The 23,528-nt window shown below is 42.6% G+C and overlaps 1 protein-coding gene across 1 annotated transcript in view; it reads right to left on the minus strand.

Annotated features, from left to right (window-relative positions):
- Positions 1–23,528, minus strand: part of LOC308385279 (venom phosphodiesterase CdcPDE) — a 50,980-nt gene that overhangs the window by 25,257 nt on the left and 2,195 nt on the right. The window contains exons 3-15 of the mRNA XM_080864119.1: positions 22,800–22,887; positions 12,377–12,511; positions 11,844–11,969; positions 11,221–11,281; positions 10,668–10,762; positions 10,173–10,252; positions 7,405–7,524; positions 6,713–6,822; positions 4,153–4,218; positions 3,968–4,040; positions 2,443–2,551; positions 1,823–1,945; positions 1,008–1,039 (exon numbers count right to left, since the gene is read on the minus strand). Of these exons, the coding sequence (XP_080720245.1) occupies positions 1,008–1,039; positions 1,823–1,945; positions 2,443–2,551; positions 3,968–4,040; positions 4,153–4,218; positions 6,713–6,822; positions 7,405–7,524; positions 10,173–10,252; positions 10,668–10,762; positions 11,221–11,281; positions 11,844–11,969; positions 12,377–12,511; positions 22,800–22,887 (1,218 nt within the window). The remainder of the gene's footprint in view (positions 1–1,007; positions 1,040–1,822; positions 1,946–2,442; positions 2,552–3,967; positions 4,041–4,152; positions 4,219–6,712; positions 6,823–7,404; positions 7,525–10,172; positions 10,253–10,667; positions 10,763–11,220; positions 11,282–11,843; positions 11,970–12,376; positions 12,512–22,799; positions 22,888–23,528) is intronic.

Raw genomic sequence — 23,528 nt, forward strand, 5'->3', positions numbered from 1 at the left:
CTCCTTCCAAAGATGCTCAATAGGATTGAGGTGAGGGCTCAGAGAAGGCCACTTTTAAATAGTCCAGTGTTTCCCTCTCAGCCATTCTTGGGTGTTTTAAGCTGTGTTTTGGGTCAATTTCCTATTGTCAGACCTGCGACTGAGACCAAGCTTTCTGACACTGGCCAGCACATTTCTCTCCAAAATCCCTTGATAGTCTTGAGACTTCATTGTACCTGCACAGATCCAAGACACCCTGTGCCAGATGCAGCAAAGCAGCCCCAGAACACAACCGAGCCTCCCCCGTGTTTCACAGTTGGGACAGTGTTCTTTTCTTGATATGCTTCATTTTCCGTCTGTGAACATGGAGCTGATGTGCCTTTGCAAAAAACCCCGCCCTCCCCCCACAAAAAAAACAAGAAAGAAATGACATAAAAATTATAACATGATTTGTTCACCATTGAGTGAAATAAGTATTGGCTTGCCTATAACCCAGCCAGAATTCTGGCTTCCATTAATTAACTGTGTCAATCACTTACAGCTACTTCAACTCTCAACTTGACTACAAATAACTACATACAACTCTCGACTTGTTATATGCAACACATTTCTCCAGGGAATCAGTTTCTTCCTTTCCAACATCATGTTTCTCACATCCTTTGACCAAAGATATGTCAAAGGATGTGAGGGACGAGATTGTAAGCCTGCACAAAAATGTAATGAATGGGCTCTAAGACCATTAAGAAAAGGTTTTGTGAGAGGGTAACAACACTTGGTGTTAAGTTTTAAGAAATGGAAGAAATATAAAATGACTATCAACGGATGGTGTCATATACTGTAAAACCTTAACCACGAAGATGAATCGTAGATGGGTGTTCCAGCACGACAGTGACCCAAAAATACCACCAAGGTAACAAAGAAGTGGGTCAAGAAAAAACTACCATAAAAAGGCAGTCCATTTCAGCAGGGATCAATAATTATTTTCCTCACGGTACATTTTGGTAAGAAATTAAAAAAAAAATACTCACAGTCATATTAGCAACAAGTCCAGCAGAGTCCCCTGTTGAAAGGGAAACATTTATGTCATTGCTGAAAGTTCAAAGCCAAGGCACGGCAATTAAATCGTGTTTCGTTTAAAATTCAAATTTAAATGGCATGTTGAAGGAATTTTCCTGTGCGATATGTTTGTTAGTGAGATATCACAAATAGCTTTGTAATCGACAGATTTGTTCTTTTTCAGTCAGCATTGTGTCCCAACACAACTACAGAGTCTTAGAGAGACACAACTCGTCTGTGCAGGAGTGGAAACATATTGTATGATTCTTTATCCTTTTGGCATCGTTGCCTCTTTTTCAATGTCTGTCTTTTAGCAAAGCTCTGAGAGCATCTACATCTACAATGTTGTGTGATGCATTTTCAATAGAAACTAAAAATCAAGTCATCATAATCTTCCAAATTTAAGAACTAAAAACAAGCATTTTATCAAGAGTAAATCAGATATGTTGGGTCAGCCATGGACAGGTGAAACTAACTGATAGACATCCAAGCCTTTTGTGCTTGATGCATCAGGCATCAAGCCTTTTTACAGCCTTACTGTCTCTGAAACAGCCATGCCCTGATGTTGTACTGATATGGCTGCAACCCAAGAACATTCAAGTATGACCAGGTTCAAACACAAAAGAGACCTAGGTAATCTCGCAGATTTCACATGCTTTAGGAACCATATAGTTGCTCACAACGTCAAAAAGCTGGTGAAACCTATCATCAACGACTCACCCCACCTCCTCATTCTTTGTGTGATCAAAGACAAGCAGCAGAGCACTTTGTTGTTGCATTTACTTACACAGTGCGTCTTTGCTCCTGGCTCTGATGCGTCCAATGGGACCCTCAGTTACCACATACATGCTGGTATCGCCCACGAGTTCCTTCATTGTTTCCTTTCTTTCACAGCTTGTTTCCTCCATACCTGCAGCAACATTCAGCTGTTACATTACAGCCTTAATTTCTTCAGTGGAACAAAAACTTTGGAATGCTTTATTCCTTATGTGGAATACTCATGAAGCATTATGATCCCGTTCTAGATGGTGGTAGTGTTACTGCATTATCAATGTCCAATTGCTGGAACGTGTGTTTGCTTTTATTTCCTATGTAGTGGTAAGATTCCAGTGAAGAGATTCCACAAAGATAAAGTAAGATCAAAGTGGATAAAGGCAGGTGAAGACGATGCCTTCTTACTTCCCAGTACTGTTTTAAATGCTCTGGTCTTTGTAGCCATGTTGGACTTTCCCAAAAATAAAATTTGCTTAAATCATTATAAAATTTATGAGGCAAGCCAAGGATTGTTGTAAAGCTACATGCATGGTAAAAAGAGAGCACATGTAAACATTTCTATTGACACTGATTTCTTTGAACACATGTGACAGACGTGTTTTCAGAGCCACATCACTCTGAGTGCTTTGTTACCATGGTCAGCCACAATAATGATGTTGAGACAGCGGTGTAGATTAATTTGCTTCAGTCCATTCATGAGCTGACCAATGATCTTATCCACACCCTGGAGTGATGTAATAATCTGGAGAAAGCAAATTAAATGTTCAAATAAATATGACGCAAATGATGTTGTTGTACTTTAAACCTGTCATGCAGGAATTATGACAACCTGTCTGAGAATTTTTATTCATCTTTAGGAATGAAAATAGGAATAAAAACGAGAAAATCCTGATTGAGGTTGTCATAATTCCTGCATGACAGGGTTAAATAACAATGAAGCACATCATACACCTATAGTAACATTAACCGGCCAGTGGGTGGCATGGTATGGAGTGACTCATCAGTGTCCAATGTAGTGGTTTATGTGCATGTGTGCCATCAACACTGACACAGGAAACAGCCTTTGAATAGCTGTAACTGTAGTGACCACTATGCCTGAAAAGGTTAAATTACTGAAAACAAAGTAATACGAGAGTGGAAGAGAAGTATCCATGACCGAGCAATGACGAACTTCGTTAGAAAAACGTAATTCAAATCTTGGCCATTGATGTGTTTTCCTTGTTTCTATTTCAAGCCGTCCTTCCAAGAGGAACACTATAAATTGTCTACTGTGTCGTTCCTTTTTCACTCATCGTTAATGAGTGAAAGCATGAATCACTTCTTCACATGTGAGTCTCGTGCTTTTCAGGCATTTCCCCATCACTCACTCAGCCAGTAAAGCTGGTTGATTCCCTTTTAAAATCTGCATGTTGATTTTATTTTGTCATTGAAACCAACCACGTCCACATCTAATGATTACAACTATTTGAAATGAAATTCAGGAGAACTCTGCTGAGCGTTATCTCCAGACCCAACACACAGTCCCTAAAAAATATGCTTTTTCTTTCATAATTTGTCTGCATGGCCAAATCCTATGACTGATCCACTAAATCCATATTTTTGATGCTATTGTCATCAGTTGTCTAGCCCGTTCCCAAAAGTCACCACATGGATGTATACGCGATCCATTAAGGTCTCCCAAAAGCCTGACTTGACAGATGCAATTTTAATTGTTTAATTAGAAGTGTCATAAATATTTATGGAGATTTATGAGCCTCGTCAGTGGACTTTAGAGTTTTGTTATTATGCTCACTTATCTGTGATCATTCACTGCAGGGTGTTTTACTGGTGTGGATAATGCACGAGTAGTTTCAACATGAGGATCTTGTTTCAGCACTGGGCCAGAGGGGCTACAACAGAATAACATCTGCACATCGCTCTCGCATTTCCAGCCAGTGCCAGAAAGGCGGCATAGGTCAGCTTTCTCTGTGCTACTTAAACATGTTACAATTATTCATTTAATCATTGTCCCATGGGCTTTATCAGAACTTCCGCAATATTTAGCAACGACAAACGTCAGTCACCAATATAACAAGCTTTTGTTTTGTTTCTTGAACCAAAAGAGCAGAGCAGCTCTCCCTTCATCTCTTTCTTATCTAAATGAGTCGAGTGACCTTACCCCTCCACTCACAGGACCGTAGCTGTGTCCAGATTTATCCGGCTCCTCCAGATACAGCGTAAAGAAATCCGGCCTGGCGGGAAAGAGTTGTTTTACTTAGAATCGAGTCAAAGCAAACATAGTTCACATTTATATTTTTTTATCTTCCTTTTGTGAAGTCTTTGTTTTGAAAAAAAACAAACAACCTTTTATTAGCCGGCAGCTGCAGCCACTTCAGCACAGTGAATACTCTTTCTTCAAACGGCACGGTACTAAAAGAATAAAAACAAATAGAAAGTAGAAGGTCAGTGTAAAAATAGTGATATTGATGTTTTTCTACAGAGAGAGCTAACAGTAGTGATCATCACGGCTGTGTATATTCCACCACTGTAAACACAGAACAGTCCCTCCTGCTGAACACCATTAACGAACAGCCACCCTGGCTGATGCACAATTTTGAAAAACATGCCCATATCACTGTGAAGTTGACTATCCAAGTTTCCAAATATTTTAATTTCACGAACGTGCTTACAACATTACCAGTGAGCTTTAGCACTTTTGAAACTAGTCGTGTACGTCTGCATCATCAGTGCGTTGACTGCACTGACGCTGGTGGCAGTAACACGTAAGAGGTTTCATTAGTCAGATACTGCAGTTCGCCTCCCATCGGTCTGTTGGTTTTATTAAGTCTTGTTTTTACTCACTGTTTTGGTTTAGTATGTGCTTAGTGAGGTCTTGGTTAAAATACACCTATTTGCAATAGTAACTGAAAAATTATTTATTGGCCTCAGCAGAGTAGCACACATCATCAAGGACAGCTCCCACACTGGTTTTGACCTGTTAAACTTGCGCTACAGGTGCATCAGCACAGAGACTCAAATACTCAAGAACAGTTTCTTTCCAAAAGCCATAACCACCCTGAACCCACACATGCACTGATGACACAGTTTCACCCCCTAATCTATACACAGACTATACAAACTACCATCACCACTCTGCAATATTTAATTTACCTGCCAAAACCCACACTGTAAACATATAATTGTCATGGTCGGCTGTGTGGCAGGCAGGCAGGAGTGGTGGACCCAAAATGCAGGACTCTTAGGAAACAAGCTTTCAACTGAAAATGCAGCTTTATTGCTGGAACAAAACTTCAACATAAGATAAAACTCACAAAAGCAAACAAAACTCTAAACTGAGATGCAGGAGGACTTGAAATCATGAACACACAGAAAGTGAGGGTGAACAGACGTTAACGACGTGACGCTGACACAAAGACACACTGGGCTTAAATACGCTGAGTCATCAAGGAATTAGAGACAGAAGGGGGACACAGCTGGGAGAAATAAGACCTAATGAGACAGGGAGGGCAAAGCCGGAACACTGACATCAGACAGGAACAAGAACCTTCAAAGTAAAACAGGAAACAAAACACACTTTACTAAGACACGGACTAGACGGAGAGAGACAGACTAGACACTGACCAAAGCCTACTAAATAATAATCATAATCAAAACAGTATCACTGATAAATCAAATCATAATCTAGAAAAACACCAAAGCATGAAAAACAGAAAGCTGGGTCAACATGACCCAGAACCGTGACAATAATACTGTTTTTCCCCTGATATTTGTATCGTTGATATTGGATTGGGACTGTTCATATGTATAAAGTACTGCAGAACTGTGCAGCCCGCCCCTTTTCTTCTCCCACGTGTCTGCACTGAGTAGAAGATGCTCTGAATCTCATTGTACAGGTGTATAGTGACAATAAAAGACATTCTATTCTATTCTATGCTATTCTATTCTAATCATGGATTGATGTGAGAGAATGGGGGAATGGTGGTTGCTGTGTGAACCATCATTTCCCACACCGTGACAAAAAAGGCTTCAATGTGGCGACAATCGTCATCCAGAGTGTTGAAAATAGCGGGAAAACATTTCACATGTGATGTTTAACTTAGAGCATGGGCCAATCAGCTCTGACGCCATCTGTTCTCTGGAGCCAAAGTCTCCCAGCCAACCATCCCACGCAGTGATAAAGTACATCGTCCTGCTTGATAAGAGCTCGTGCAACATATCGGAATATTTCCAACACACTGCACATTTACTGATGTTGCTTCATGGACTCCAGTATGTGATTTGGCTCAAAGATCAACTCCCAGGGTTAAATAATCAGATTACATAAAAGCCTAATTATGAATTCACTGTTAAGTTACTGTAAAATACCGAGTGCAACCAGCATGGTGCTGCTGTTTTGATTGGCAGATTTTCCATGGCTTTTAAATCAAACAGTGGGACCTGATGCAATATGATTTAGCTCTGATGTGGTGCGAGCAAGAGAGCTGGGATCACAGTGTAAGACGAGTTACTGCTACTATATTTCTACACAGTTTAAATGTATTTTTTCAGTTGCCTAAGTCTTATATTCATTAACCTACTAAGGTATCATTTTGCATTGGCTTCATATACTTAAGTTACTGCACGGTCAAATGGGGTGGCACACCGATTGTCCATGAAATGATCCATTGGGAGTCACAATAGGCCACTGAGGGAGGTTAAAGAGGAGGCGGAACAGCAAAGTGTTTGACATTCAGCTGCTGTTTCTGGAGTAGCGGATGAAAAGTAGACGGGGAATTTTTTACACAGCAAACTTTGAATATCTGTGTCTCAGGGATTTTGTTAACTACTCTCCAGGGGGATGCGAGGCTCTCATGCATCATTCAGTTCTAAAGTGATTTTTTTAAACTAGAAACGATGGTCTCACCCGTCATAAGGTACGTAGATGTCAGGAAAACTGTCGGCGATTTTCACATCCGATCCAGGCCAGAAGAAAGTCCCAGACTTCAGTCCGTGGGACTTTGCTGTGTGCCAAATCTCCAAAAACAAAGAAGACGTATGAGCTTGACTGAAACATGCTCAACGCTGATTCTGAAGTTTCTTTTTAACAACGTTTATAAGAGTTGATATTATTGTTATTAAAGTTACTTGCAGTGTCTCTTTCTACAAGATGCAATGTTTCTACGCTGCTGCACTGACATTAAATGAATGTGCTCTGTGTCCATTTTCAGAAGCAGCATGTCAAAGTGGAATCTTTATTATCAAAACAATGTTAACCATCTTAAACCAACAGAGCCATACAAGCTTCTTCCATATTATACAACTGCTGCATGCAGCAATGCAGAGCAGGAATGTGCAAGTGCCCGGGGACTTTTCCTTAGGTGAAACTGTCAGAAGCAAAAAAGCCCAAAACAAAACAAAACAATCCAAAACCAAAAACTTTATTTGGCATTTTTGCATTAGATTACACTGACAGAAATGATCTCAACCTGTAAGATCTTCACTCTCATCTTATTTGCTTTAAAAGGTCACCTTCCCCTTAACGTTTAATTTTTAAATGTAATTTAAATGTAATTTGACCAAAGGTCGCTCAGTTTGTGTGTGTAAATCAAGACTCACAGGTTGTCCAAGGTACCAGTCGGGGTTATTTTTCTCTGGACTGGACAGGGAGAAGGTGGCATCGAACACCGGGTCATACATGGTATTGTCAATCAGACCATTTGACTCTGGGTAGAGACCCTGAGGGAGGAGGAAAAGGAAGGAAGTGAGGAGATAATTAATAATTCAGTTTAACTGAATATATCAATCTTGTATGAAAGCATCCTGCGGGACACTTGAGCATTCTTTGTTTCGTAACAGAGAGGAGTAATCCTTAAGTCTGGGTCATGTGTCTTCATACCACAAGTATGTGCTTTGTATGGACCTTGAAAGGAAACTTCTAGTGCGTGGGAGTCGGGATTCCCTTACGTGATTTCTAAGAAGATGAACGAGCTTGTTTTGAAAGGGAACTCCTTGTAAGAGTTTCAGCAAGAACTGGGTGTGTTTTATCATGTGAGATATGGATCAGGCACGAGGAACTATCCGTGTTCTGTTGTCTACTGTCACGAGTTGTTTGCTGCATCGCGAGGGCCTCAGCAGCAGGCTGGTGCAGAAATCCCAGTGACCTTTATCTGGAATCTGAGAGATGAAAACTCCAGGCTATTTCTTGTAACTTTCCTCTCCTTAATGTCAAGTATAATCGTAATAAATGCTTCTATATTTCAGAGAGAGTATAGTTTTATTACTATATTCTAGTGATGAACTGGCACTTAAGAAACTCCAACTTGAACTTGAACATGTTTCTTAAACTACACACTATTCTGAGTCAGTACAGAATGCTTTATTACCACAACAGATCACTGTGGCTGTTTTATTCATTTATTAGGTTGAAGGTGTCACAAAGTTGTTTTTATTTTCCCAGCGCCAAGTCACCAAAATCTGCAACTGACCGAGAAGAATGACCCAGATTTGATCCAGAACTTTGTGGTTCTTCCTTTGTTGATGCCCCCGAGCTTTCACAGAAATTGACCCAGTAAAGTTTTTGAGTAATATTGCATAAAAATGACACCAGAACAAGAAATATTGAGGAATAACACAGTGTAGTACAACGCTGGGGAGGGTGTGTGTGGACATGCTCAGGCAGACGTAAATGTGCAGGGTGTGTAAAAAGGAGCCATACACGGTGGTGTTTGTTCGTCACACTTAAATGTTTCAGATCATTTAAGACCCCAGAACAACATCCAAAGAACTAAAATAGCAAATGGACTGGTTCTTGTGCTTTATACTTGTAATTCATTCACCAATCACACCACACCACTATCTAACAGTCGTACTCCGATGGGTGCATCAGAGAGCAACATGGGGTTAGTATCTTGCTTTGGCATGCAGACTGGGATCGAACCACTGACCTTCTGGTTAGCGGCCTGCTCTACCACCTGAGATACAGCCGTCAATGTCTCTGTTAAGGTCAGTGAGGACCTCACCATAAGAAAGAGACTGAGCAAAAATAGGCAGCATGGCAGACTTCTAAGACAAAAACCACTGCTGAGCCAAAGGAACAAAGGCTCGTCTCAGTTTTGCCCCAAGATTTTTGTAAAAATGCTCTCTGGATGGACAAGATAGAGGTATAACTTTTGGAACCCTTCAATTTAGAAAAGGAACATCAGACCCTGACCCTGAATCCGCCCTTAGTTATGCTGCAATAGACGTAGGCTGCCGGGGATTCCCATGATGCATTGAGTTTTTCCTTTCCAGTCACCTTTCTCTCTCACTATGTATTAACAGACCTCTCTGCATTGAATCATATCTGTTATTAACCTCTGTCTCTCTTCCACAGCATGTCTTTATCCTGTCTTCCTTCTCTCACCCCAACCGGTCGCAGCAGATGGCCCCGCCCCTCCCTGAGCCTGGTTCTGCTGGAGGTTTCTTCCTGTTAAAAGGGAGTTTTTCCTTCCCACTGTCGCCAAAGTGCTGCTCATAGGGGGTCATATGATTGTTGGGTTTTTCTCTGTATCTATGAAGCGTCTTGAGGCGACTTATGTTGTGATTTGGCGCTATATAAATAAAATTGAATTGAATTGAATTGAATACCAACAGTAAAATGCGGTGGTGGCAAGGACCCAAATGCAGGAATTGGAGATGACTCAAACTCAAACACAGCTTTTATTTCTGTGAAGGTTCTCAGTCATCCAGGTCATCGTAGTCAAAGGAGCTTGTAAAGAAAAGCGTCTGGACTTCTTTAAGTTGCCTGAAGACGTTTCACCTCTCATCCGAGAAGCTTCTTCAGTTCTACGGTCAAATGGTGGGGAGTCCCAGATTTAAACCCAGTGGGTTTAAACTACTTAAAGAAGTCCAGACGCTTTTCTTTGCAAGCTCCTTTGACCACAGCTTTGATTGCTGAAACTCCAGAGCTCAGGGAATACAAAACTTAGGCATGAACTGAAACTAAATATCACAGAGACCAGGAAACGCTAGAAAACACTTAGACTCTGGGGGCAGACGTGAAGACAGAAGACAGAGAACAGACAAACGGGCACATGACCAGGGACACAGCTGAATTGAATTACAACAATTCAGCCAACCTTCCTCCACAGCTGTGAAAGAGTCGCTGCCAGGTATCGTAAACGCTTGATTGCAGTTGTTGCTGCTAAGCGTGGCCCAACCAGTTATTAGGTTTAGGGGACAAACTCTTTTCCACTCAGGGCCTTTAATAATAAACATCTTTATTTAAAATCTGCATTTTGTGTTCATGCACGTTATCTACGTCTAACAAACACAAAGATCAAGTTTGTTTACTGTAAAAAAGACGTATTAATGTATGCAGCAGTGTGAGTGCTGTGCGTCTGTACCGTAACAATGGAGTAGTGATTGGGAAAAGTCTTTGTGGGAAATGCGGACTGCATGAATGGAGCTGACGTTCCACACCTTCCTGTGAATAAATAAGGAATGGTGCCAAATTAATTCCTCCATGTGACTTCCTTTTAATATGACCATGTGAGTCATTGCCCTGCCTGCAGGCTGAATAACTTCATTAAGCATAAGATGCAACCCTGAACACACTAATTTATATTTGATAAGCAGGAAATTCAGTGGAAGCTGCCTTTGTGTGAAAGCATTTAAATATGTATCTGTTTTGATAAGATAACTGGGCATGTTTCATCTTAAAGCTTTGATTTCTTATGAATGATGATGTTAGCTTTCAATTTGTCATCAAACAGCCCAAAGGCAGCCTAAAGGCAGGCGATTTATAGACACACGTTTCTTACAATAAACAGACATGTAAGAGGTTTTGTTCATGTATGAGGGTAAGCATGTTTCTTTAAAAACAGAAGGTTGACACTGACTGAGTTTATCCAGGACAGGGATGAGTGCACTCCATGTCTGCAGATACTCTGCCCTGAGGCCATCCAAAGACACAAGGAGCAGCGGCTGCTTAAAGCTGTGAGGAGAGAAAACAACCATCAAACGTAGCAGAAACTCTGAAACATTAAATACTGACATAAACATACCAAGCTGGACAAAAATTGGCTGATTTATGAGTAGGAATACTTTTGTGTGTCCACCACAGATCAGATCATTTCACTCTGCTCACAGCCAAACTGTCTACACACCTTTATAGCTACGCTAGCTTGTGTTGGTTAGCTTGATACTCCCTATCATCCAAAGATTGTAGCTACTTTTACTTTTCTAAATGCAATCTGCGATTATAAGAAATAGCAAGGCCTCATTTAAAATAATAAGAATAATTATAATCGTTGAAAGGCTATGTTACAAATACAGCTGTTTGGAAAGCATGCATGGAGTTGCTCATCAAAGATCATTTCAATCAGTTTTCAATCAATCTTCAGTTTATTGCATTTCCAAAGGGATTATAATATATTTGGTATAAATTCTTACCCTGCGGGACACGTGGGGGTTGACAGGTCATCGCACGTATCTTCAACCCACTGTTTCTCTCCTGCGGCGAGACCATAATGTTTATGTCTCCAGTGACATCTGATGGTACGGGACTTTTGAATACACTTCCTAATGTCTGTTGTTTTTGCCTTTTTTGCTGCAAGCTGTATGTATAAGCTGGCAGAATAAGTGCACGTAGGGTTCTAGAGATGTAATGAGAGAAAATTCCCTCTAAATGCTGCTAAATGTTTTCCTTAGATAAATATCTGTGGGTTAGGGTTTAAACTAGAAAGCAATTGTTTACAAGAAAAGCTACAGAACTGGGTCAGCTTTAATGTGCTGTATATACCCCTGCTTTCAAACTCTTACACCACTCCAGTTAAGAGGTCCTTAAGATGAACCACGTATACAGAGGGGTTTACACTGAGGGAGCCACTCATACCCTAAGAGGAAATTCTAACAATAAACCAGTTTTAGAAATCGCCTTCTCTCATCAAGCTTCTCTGTTTATTCACAGTAAACAGTAAAGTGTTTCTCATGGCTAAACAGGTCTCCTGAAACGTTACTGGCTTTTACAGATTTCTTTTGTGTCTGCACCCTGTGCGATGTCCCTGCAGCCTCACCGTGGCAGACGTGTTTGTAGTTGGTGCAGCAGTCTCCAGCAGAAAGACAGTCATCTGAACAGTGGCACCTGCTCTGCGTCAGCCTCTTCTCGCCACAGCGCACGTTTGTGCATTCCCACTGCTCAGCTGAAGGAAACGGTCATGGAGTTAAGTACAGAAGTACACTCAGTTCAGCTGGTGAGCAGTGAAGGACGTGTAAGTAAATGGCCTGCATTTGTACAGTGCTTTTCTAGTCCCTAAGGACCCCAAAGCGCTTCACACTACATTCAGTCATTCACACATTCACGCACACATTCACACACTGGTGATGGCAGCTACATTGTAGCCACAGCCACCCTGACAGAGGCGAGGCTGCCAGACACTGGCGTCACCGGGCCCTCTGACCACCACCAGCAGGCAAACATGGGGTTAGTATCTTGCCCAAGGATATTTGGCAGCCAGGAGGCAGCCTGGGATCGAACCACCGACCTTCTGATTAGTGGCTGACCTGCTCTGCCACCTGAGCTACAGCCAAGTCACAAACAAAGTCTCACTAGGAGCAGTGCAGATGTCATAGTGGTCAAAGCAGCAGCTGTTGGCGGCGACGCAGTTTTCATCACATCTGCAGCCAGGTTTCTCGTTGTCAAAAGGCTCATAACATCTATTCCTGCAGGATGTGAGGGGCGTGACTGCAACGGAGACAAAACAGGAGCGGAGAGTTAGTCGATTAATGAAGATGAAAAGAGACATTTAAGGAAACAAAGAGAGCTGCAAAACAAAAAAACTGATAAGCTGAACTTTATAAAGGAGAAGACGTTATGTTCTTCTTATGCTGCCCTCACGACACGTGACCCTGTGAGGTTAGACAGCTAGCAAACAAATAGAAGAGGTCTTCCACACAAGGCTTGACTTTCTTGTTTTTATGTAAAAAGACGAACGTTTTCCGAGGTGCGAACGTGTAGAGCACTCTTAGCGTGGACATGAACTAGTCCCTATTTAATAACTGCCGGAGCACTTTTTCACGACATCATAAACGAAAGGGTACATCAAAGATAGGTTAGTGAACAGAGCGCTCCCTCGCTCCATTTCCGCACATAGGATACAAAGATCTCTTGTGGCAATGATGTCTCACTCTGAGCTTATTTATCACTCTGCTTATGTGGCTCAATCAGCACACACACCAACCGCTGACTTTTGACTCAAGGGCATAACACTTCTTCTTCATTCAAAACAAACGGAACATTTTCAGATCTTAAACTGGTGACTCATCATTACAAAAACAACCAAGGGAAGGATTTCCCATCATGGCTTTCTTGTACTCAGACATATAATGAGCTCAATGTACTGAAGATTTTCCACTACAGTACGGGAAGAACATCTGTCTACATGTAAGTAATCTGTTATCTGTCTTGACAGCAATGACACTCTGGATCTAATAAGCACTGTGAAGTGCCTCAGCAGTGCTCATCTATGCAGTCATGAAATAACTGACTTTTGACTCAAGGGCATAACACTCCCCGCTTGATATACACACATTATATCACAATAAACATCAATACAACATATTCAAACATCATCTAGCATTGAAGAATATTCATTCAGTCTCTGCAAGCAAAACAACAATCTCTGAAACTGGTCTGAGAAACATTTTAACAGTCCCATCTTTTACAGTCCGCACTTCCACTTTTCGGACCTTCTTGTCGCTGCTGGGGAATGTTTTTACTATTAGTCCCATGGGCCATTCGTTCCTGCTGGCTTGGGGGTCCTTTAGCAGGACCACATCTCCTATTTTGACATTAGGTCTAGTCTCTGTCCATTTTGCATGACCTTGTAAGGTGGATAAATACTCTCCCTTCCACCTTTTCCAAAAAGTGTCAGCGAGGAGTTGAACATGTTTCCATTGTTTCCCAAACAGCTGCCCTGATGAGAAGTTCCCAAGTGGGGCGGACACAGCACTCATCTTCTGCGTTAGTAGCACTGCTGGAGTGAGTACTGCAGGACTGTCAGGGTCGGTGGATATGGGAACAAGAGGCCTTGCATTAATAATTGCCATCACCTCGGCCATGAAGGTGCACAACACTTCATGAGTAAGACGTGTTTGTTCAGTTCGTAACAACATTGCATCCAGAATGCGCCTGGCAACGCCTATAAGGCGCTCCCACGAGCCTCCCATATGAGACGCATGAGGGGGATTGAAAGTCCAAACACACCCTCTCTCTTGCAGGTACTTTCCTACTGCTTTGTTTCCTGAGTTTAGGTCTAATTCCTTACAAGCGCCCACAAAATTCGTGCCTCTGTCCGAGCGCAGAAACTTGGCCGGGCCCCGAATAGAGAAGAGCCTTCTTAATGCATTGATAAAACTATCAGCAGACATAGTCTCTATCAGTTCGATATGCACAGCCCTAGTTGACATGCATGTGAATAACACAGCCCAACGTTTGTTCTGGGAACAACCACCTCTTGTACGACGCGTCACAATAGTCCATGGCCCAAATACATCTAGGCCTACAGTGGTAAAGGGTGGTTCAGGGGTGACTCGGTCTGCAGGCAAGTCTGCCATTTTCTGGATCTGCATTTTGCCTCGCAACTTGCGACATGTGACACACCGATGAATGACAGATGACACAAGCCGCTTCCCTCCAATTATCCAGTACCCAGCACCACGGATAGCTCCTTCAGTTATGTGTCTTCCTTGATGAGCCACTCGTTCTTGATAGTGAGTTACAATTAGCATGGCGATGTGGCTGGTAGATGGGATAATCAGAGGGTGCTTTTCATTCTCTGTGAGATCGGCAGCGGAAAGACGTCCACCGACTCGTAAGAGACTGTCTTTGTCCACTACAGGATTGAGTTTTTTGAGTGCATCAAATATGCCACTGACCTTCCTTCCTTCTTTAATGTTTTCAAGCGTCCCTTTGTAAGCTTCTTGTTGGACGGCTCGAATAATGACTGCTTGGGCTCGGGTGAGTTCTTGGACGCTCGGTGTCTCACTGAAACCTTTCCATCCCCTTTGCCCACTTGTCTTTTGTGCAAAGGATGTAACTACATGAATGAGTCTGGCTATGACTCTGCAAAGAGTGATCCAGTTTGAGTACTTTTTGAAACGGTCAGAACCCAACTGTGGCTCTGCTACAGTAGTTTTCATTACTTTTATTTCCGGATGTATCTCTCTGTCTTTTTCAGGTTCGATGAGCGTGAAAGGACCAGTGTGTGGTTCTGTGTGTGGGTCAGAGTACAGAAAGGGTGGACCTGAGAACCAGGTACTGTTCTGCAGGTCTGCTGCTGGAATGAACCGAGTGGCCTGGTCAGCTGGATTTAACTCACTTGGTACATAATGCCATTGACTCGGATGGGTGGATGCTCTAATGCGCGTAACCCTGTTGGCAACATACATGTAGAATCGTCTGGAGGTGTTGTGTATGTACCCCAACACAATCCTACTGTCTGTGTAAAAAGTCACATTGTCTACTTTAATGTCTAACTCGTCTCTGATGAGCTCAAACATTTCCACCGCGAGCACAGCAGCACATAGTTCCAGGCGTGGTACAGTGTGTGCGGGGCGGGGTGCGAGTTTAGACTTCCCCATCACAAACCCAGTATGACACTGTCCTTCACTGTCAACTGTACGCAGATAGACTACTGCACCTATAGCGACAGTGGAGGCATCACAGAAAATGCAAAGTTCTTTCACTTTCGTTGTGCTTAACGTACCTGGGCTGTAGCACCTTGGTATTTGGAGGTTCTCAAGGGCTTGCAAAGAGTCTTTCCATGAGTCCCACCTCTCCTGTTTCTCAGGGGGTAAGAGTGTGTCCCAGTCTTTTCCATCAGATGACAGTTCCCTGAGTAATGCTTTGCCCTGCATTATTATGGGAGCAGCAAATCCCAAAGGGTCATAGAGGCTATTAACTGTCGACAATACTCCCCTCCGTGTGAATGGTTTGCTCTCATTTGACACCTGGTAAGTGAAGCTGTCAGATTGTAGGTTCCAACAGAGTCCCAAGCTTCTCTGAACTGGAAGAGGGTCTACTCCTAGGTCTAAATCTTTCAGGTCCTTTGCACGATCCTCAACAGGGAAAGCTTCCATGACTTGACTGCAGTTTGATGCCACCTTGTGGAGGCGCAAGTTAGACTCTGCCAACATGTTTTGCGTTCTTGTGAGCAGGTTGATTGCTTCCTCTGGCGTGGCGACTGATGTGAGACCATCGTCAACATAAAACTGACGCTCAACAAACTGTCTTGCATCAGATCCGTGTTCTCGTTCTCCCTGCTGTGCTGCCTGTCTCATGCAGTAGATGGCAACAGCGGGTGACGGGCTGTTTCCAAACACGTGGACCTTCATTCTAAACTCAACTATGCTCTTTGTAATGTCATTGTCCTCATACCACAGATAACGCAGATAATCTCTGTGGTCTTCGCGCACAACGAAGCAGTAAAACATTTGCTGCACATCGGCTGTCAGGGCTATGGGCTCTTTGCGGAAGCGCAACAGCACTCCCAATAGGGAGTTGTTCAAATCAGGTCCGCCAAGAAGCACTTGATTGAGCGAAATTCCATCACATTCTGCACTTGAATCAAACACGACTCGTATTTGTTGTGGCTTCTGTGGGTGGTATACCCCAAACGTGGGCAGATACCAATGTTCTTTATTTAGTGGCAGAGGAGGGGCAGGCTCGGCTTGGTCGTTATCCAACATTTTCTGCATGAATTGGATGTAGTGATCTTTCATTTCTGGTCTCTTTTCCAAAGTCTTTCGGAGAGAGCAGAGGCGTTTTAGGGCTTGTTCTCTGTTGTCAGGGAGCCTCCTTCTCTGTGAGCGAAAGGGTAAAGGTGCAACCCAGCTGTTCTCTTGGTTTTGATAAACTTCACTGTCCATTATTGTCAGGAATGCTCTGTCGTCGATAGACATGGCTTGTTTGTTATCACCCTCAGATCTAACAAACACAGAGTGTCCCAAATCGTCTGTGATGCAGGTTGCATTCATAGTGACCCCATAATTCTCTTTAACGTGAATTGTGTTTGGGCAAGGCTCAAAATAGGATGCACGTCCATTATCTAAGGTGTGTGTTTTATAGACATTGACCTCTGACTGACTGTGCACTTTTCCTAGACACACCTCCCCCACAATAACCCAACCCAGGTCTAGCCTTTGGGCGTATGGTGCATCATTGGGTCCGTTGATTTGCTCACGTACCTTATGGACCCTGATGACGTCCCTTCCAAGGAGTAAAAGGATTGGGGCGTGGTGGTCGACAGGTGGGATGTTATCTGTCACTGGAAGAAGATGTGGGTGATGCTGGGCAATCTCTGGAGAGGGTATTTCAGATCTATTGTCCGGCACAGAGTCACATTCAATTAAAGGGGGTAGCTGGATGTTGACTTCTCCATCCAAAGACTCGAGGAAGAAGTTTACAGCTCTCCTACCTGAGGTTTGTTCTCTGCCAGAGCAAGTCTTTAAGGTGTATGGAGTGGGTTTGGCATTGATTTTGAAAAGGCTGAAAAACTCTGACTTAACCAGTGACCTGTTGGACTGATCATCTATTACTGCGTACATTTTTATAGCTCTCTCTCTTTGGCCTGCGGGATACACTTTGACCAAACTGATCTTAGAACATGAACGTGGGGGCTATCACCTTGGCCACATACCTCTGTGCACTTCGACTCGACTGAAGGTGAGCTCTCGATTTGCTCTTCATTGTCGTTGTTTCCTGGTGTAGTACTCTTAGGGGCAAGAGTAGGACCAGGATGCATTGCAGATAAGTGTTTGAGGCTGTCACATTCAATACACTTAACCATTGCTTTACAGTTTTTTGCAATGTGTTGGACAGACCCACAGCATCTGTAGCATATGTGGTGCTCTTCGAGATAGGCTTGTCTTTCTTCAATAGGTTTGTCTCTAAAGAGCTTACACTTTTTGAGTGGATGTGGTTTTTTGTGGATTGGGCACTGGCGATCCGGTTCCTCCATTTTCTTTGGACTGAGATTATTCTGGTCCGACTCTGCCGTAATGTCCATTTTGTGTGCTGACACAGTAGGTTTGCGACTATAAGACCTCAGTTTTTCTGTTGGGGGAGAAGGGACATGGGTGTTGGCCTTGGACATAGCAAAGCTTGGGTCATTCCTCATTTTCGCTTGCCGCCGGACAAATTGTGTGAAAACTGAGAAAGGAGGAAATGACACACTATGAGTCTCCTTGTACTGTGTTCCTACAGTTGTCCACTTTTCCTGTAGGTTGAAGGGAAGTTTTTCCACTATTTGCCTGACTCCTCTAGCTGTGTCCAGGTAAGCAAGTCCTGGGAGCGCGCCATCTTGTTTAGCACACTGAAGCTCCAATAAGATGTCACTAAGTTCCTGCAGCTTAACATTGTCTTTGTTTGTGAGTTTGGGAAAGTCCTCTACCTTTTTTAAGAGTGCGTCCTCAATAGCCTCAGGTGAGCCGTAGCACTCTTCAAGGCGTTGCCAGACCATCTTCGCACCTGCAGCAGGATTGAGGGTGTGTACAGCACGAATGCGCTTAGCCTGTTCGGATGATGTTGGACCCAACCATTTTGTTAGCAAGTCTAATTCCTCTCTTGGAGACAAATTTAGGTCTTTGGTTGCGCTGATGAATGAGGTTTTCCATGCCCAATAGTTTTCAGGTTTGTCATCAAATTGCAAAAGACCTGTGCTGACTAGTTCTTTGCGAATTAGGTATTTTGCAAACTGTTGCATTTCACTTGATTCAGGTACACAGTTGTTAAGGTTGGGGGTGTGCTTTGTGGAGTTGGACCAGTACGTGTCGACTACACCAGTGTTCACTGTTTGCTCCTGTTTCCTTTCTCTATTTACAGGTGGTGTTTTCGTCTGAGTGTTGGTTATAAAAGGATTAGTTATTTGTGTACTGTCTTGTGCATCTACTTCATTGCAATTTCCTTTAGGAGGCTGTGCTGAGTCGTGCTGAGTGTCTGGGTAGAGTAACTCACATTGTTGAACATATTCGTTAGTGCGGTGCACTGTACTGATGGGCTCAGCTTCCTCACAAAGTTCTCCGTAGAGCTCCCCGCTCTGAATCTCTGCTTCTTCATAGGCTGAGGCCTCTGCTTCAGCTGCGGCTATTGCTTTTTGGCACTGGAGGACATGTAGATGAGCATCCAGTTCAGCTCTCTGTTTCATTGCATTAGCTTCCTTTTCAGCGAAGGCCAGTTGAGCTCGTGCTGCTTGAGCTTTGGCGTAGGCCCTTGCAGCTGCAGAAGCTGTTGATGAGGATGTCCGTTGAGAACGCCTTGTCGAGGTTCTGGATTGCTGCGACTTGGTGTCGAATGGTTGAGACCGTTGCTGCGTTGTAGCTGGTTGAGTGGCAACGTCTGGTTGCTGTTCACCACCGGCTGCTTCGTCTAGCTCTTCAGCAGCGTAGTCTTTTAGGTAATTTCTTCCTGAGCGTAGACTCATGTTGCTTAAAGTAGCTCTGTATGCTTGAACCCGCTGAGTAGGCGTCTTTTCCTTCGTCTTTTTACTATGCTGCCCTCACGACACGTGACCCTGTGAGGTTAGACAGCTAGCGAACAAATAGAAGAGGTCTTCCACACAAGGCTTGACTTTCTTGTTTTTATGTAAAAAGACGAACGTTTTCCGAGGTGCGAACGTGTAGAGCACTCTTAGCGTGGACATGAACTAGTCCCTATTTAATAACTGCCGGAGCACTTTTTCACGACATCATAAACGAAAGGGTACATCAAAGATAGGTTAGTGAACAGAGCGCTCCCTCGCTCCATTTCCGCACATAGGATACAAAGATCTCTTGTGGCAATGATGTCTCACTCTGAGCTTATTTATCACTCTGCTTATGTGGCTCAATCAGCACACACACCAACCGCTGACTTTTGACTCAAGGGCATAACACTTCTTCTTCATTCAAAACAAACGGAACATTTTCAGATCTTAAACTGGTGACTCATCATTACAAAAACAACCAAGGGAAGGATTTCCCATCATGGCTTTCTTGTACTCAGACATATAATGAGCTCAATGTACTGAAGATTTTCCACCACAGTACGGGAAGAACATCTGTCTACATGTAAGTAATCTGTTATCTGTCCTGACAGCAATGACACTCTGGATCTAATAAGCACTGTGAAGTGCCTCAGCAGTGCTCATCTATGCAGTCATGAAATAACTGAGTCCCACCTTAAATTAGCAGCTGAGGCTGCATAACCACAGTGAAAATGGATGAGACAGGAGCCAAACAAATTCCACCAAAGCAAATGAAACGTGGTCTCTTCTCGGGTTAGTTACAGTTTACACAAAATATGTGAAATGAACTAGCCGATCATGAAATGGAATCTGTTTTATTTACGTAATATTGTTATATTGTCACGGCTTCATTTCACAGACATCGTTGGAAATGTTGTGCATTTCTACCGAGCCTGAAAGTCAACATAGCCTGAACTCTTGTAGGTACGTTTTCTTGTAATTTCCTCAAGTATCTTCAGGAATCGTTCTCCAGGCTTCATGAGAAACATCCAAAGCTCTGCTTTGGATGCTGGCTGCCTTTGGTTGTGTTGTGTCAGGATGATCGGGACTCACGACCCTTAGTGTTGCACTGTGTCTCTATTCTACTGAAGCATGCTTTTACTGTTTGAGATCATGGTGAAAAATAAAAATGATCGCAATCAGACTCTTCCCAGATTGTACTGCATGGTGGATCAAGGGTGGGTATCCATTTGTAATTTCATGAATTTTGAGCCCGACATCGCTGCAGCCCAGACCCTGCCAGAGCTTCCACCATGTTTTACAGATGGCTGTTCTCATCTGGTTTCCAACATATTAACAGCACTTTGAACAGCAAAGCAAAAGAGTGTTTTCCCCTCATTGTTTGCTCAGATGTCTGAAAGTATGTGTTTTGCATCTTTTTTAATTACTTGCTGACTGGAGGATGTAGCCTCATGAATCAGAGCGCACCTGGTTCTGACACACATGTTGATTAATGGGAAGAAAAAAACATTTCATGTGAAATTTCAGACAAGTCGATGCTAGGTTTTCACAGCACAGTGACGCCTATAAGCTGCTAGACAGCTCTTTCTTTGCACGCAGTTCTGGCCTTTAAATCTGGGAATACACAGGCAACACTTCTTCACGTCCTCCAGGATTACGATAAGTAATGTTTGCAAATATAACAGCTTCTTTCTTGAAATTTGACGCCTTACATCAGGTGATTATAACCTCAATACACTGAGATGTTAGCATTAATAATCCCCACCCTGTCATCCAATGGACGTGAGATCTCAATGTGACTCACATATTTTAATAGAGGGACTTATTTTTGCATAATTGGACCATTTTCCCTTCAGCTTCCAGATTGTCCTTTCAGTAAGTTAAGCTTTCCATCTGTTCTTGTCTCTACTTGTTTCTTGCAAGTCTTGCTGATTTTCACATGAGAAACTTGATTTCCTGATCATTTGAGTCAGTTTATTCACATGCTGATGAGTATTAAAGCTTGAAAAACAGTGAAACAGTCACATGCACCAGATTGGTCATGGATTTGGCCTACTGTTTTTCTTTAGACCTTTGTTTTTTTGCGAAGCTTTTGCTTTTTTCTGCATTTCTGTGGGATTTGGAAATTGACATCAGGTGAGATATGAGATGAGATATACTCATGTGTCACATTGTCAGCTGTACAGTTTACTTGTGACACTAAATGTGATTTCTATTAGACATCAAGACAAAAACTTCCCGCACAAGACAAATGGAAATAGTGCTGCTCTCTGCAGGGTAGGGGAAGCGTCCAGTGAAACTATTTGAGTATTTTGGCTGTGTTCTTGGATTTTAGCCATGCTGGTATGCAACAATGCACATTTAATACAAAACAACCACAGTCCTATCAACCTGTGTGGTTCATTTGATACTCTTGCATTGTTTATTGTGAATTATGATCACTTTTGGAACACTAATGCATCCTCCAGTGCTTATAAAAGGCTGTGTATGTGTTTCCAGGCCCGGATCTATGATGCTGTTTCTGGTCGGCTGCTAGATGGTTTGAGCTCCTAGAGACATTTCTAGGTTTCTGGTTTCTACAGGCTTAAAAACAGCAGTGCCCCTGCTCCCCTGCTTATTCTGTTATGTAACCAAAAATCTTTTTGTGCGGGTGAAAAAGAATATTGGCTGGATTCACCACCGGTAACATTTCCCGGCAGCCAAGTCATTCGGAAAAGAAGTGTTACAATGTACAGACTAAAACTCTGACCCTGAGGAAACAGCCTGGTGTTTTTAATGGAGAGCACCTTCTCTGACAAAGGCACAGAACCGAGTGTAACATGACTGACATTAGTCTTTAGGCTTCAGCATTTCTGTCTGTAAAGCTTTCAGCATTTCAACATTCAGACCAGAATGTTTGTTGACAGGTGAACACTTCAGTTCATCTTTCATCTTCGTTTCTAAAGCTTATTCGACCGTTAGAAGTACAATCAGGTACTATTCAATTCAATTTTATTTATATAGCGCCAAATCACAACAAAAGTCGCCTCAAGGCGCTTCATAAATGTCAAAGTTGCTCCACCCTTTAATAAATGTTCACTTGACCTTTAAGTAATTGAGATTTGTGGAAAAGACACAAAATAAGTCACCGCCAGGTCTTCAGTGGTAAAAATGAACTTTAAACAGGAAAAAATAACAACTTAATGAGTTGTGAGGAATAGAAATCCCTTTTTCATCCACAGGAAAACATTTGTAGGAGGACATTCTCCTTTTTAAATGACGTTTTTAAAATGAGTGGAGGAAGTTAATTCTCTCTGACATGAGATGCTGATTTGGTGCCTGACTCACTCTGACGGTTCTAAATGAACCTAAATCGTCAGCATACGCTCACCCGAGTCATGACGATGAAGCCATATGGGAAAATAATGCAATTTATTAAGAAAGTATTTGTTGTATATAAGTGTTTGAAGTTTCTGAGCCTGCAGAGACACGTTTGCGTGTTTGTGTGTGTGTGGCTGTTTGTGAATGTACCTTGGTTTTGACATCTCTGCAAATCCAGTCCGAGACCGAGTCCAAGGCCAAGGATTAGAGTCACAATCGACACAGCCAAGATACCAATCTGTGCGACACAAATGCAAACATGAAGCGAACCTAGCAACAAATCCTTTCTTATGAAGTCAAACACAACCAAAAGCACAGAACGGTCAGGCTCTATCGGTGAGTGGAAACACGTTCTCCAGTTTGTTGTTGCCAAACGAGTTGTAAAATAAGCAGCAAAGGGCTTAATGACAGAAACGAGAGTGCAACAGAAACTTATACAGCTGCAGTTCACTGTGGTGTTTTTTTATTACCTTCTACTTACAAGATGCCACTGCAGTTTCTTCTTTATGACGGAAAAGTAGCAGTTTATTTTATAGGCGCTCTTATCAGCTGCATTTAGTCAGTGCCTTAGAGCAACCAGTTTATAACATTAAATTGAGGAGACGTGCAGTTTTACAGACTATGGCTTCTGGACTGATTGTTGGAATAATTACCATCAATCAGACTTGTATTCATTATTTCACGCTGACTTTACACAGGGGTGTTTATCATCAGGTGAACAGCTGGATCTCATAATCGCCCATTCAAAGCTTTCCCAGACGATACGTGTGCGCAAATGTCTGGAAATTGTTGTAATCTTCTCGACAAACATGTGTGATAGGAACAACTGCTTGTTATTATTCAGTTAGTCACGTATGAAGTTGTGACAGGTTTTTGGGT

Source organism: Rhamphochromis sp. 'chilingali' (genome assembly GCF_963969265.1).
Source record: "Rhamphochromis sp. 'chilingali' genome assembly, chromosome: 17".
Classification (NCBI taxonomy): domain Eukaryota; kingdom Metazoa; phylum Chordata; class Actinopteri; order Cichliformes; family Cichlidae; genus Rhamphochromis; species Rhamphochromis sp. 'chilingali'.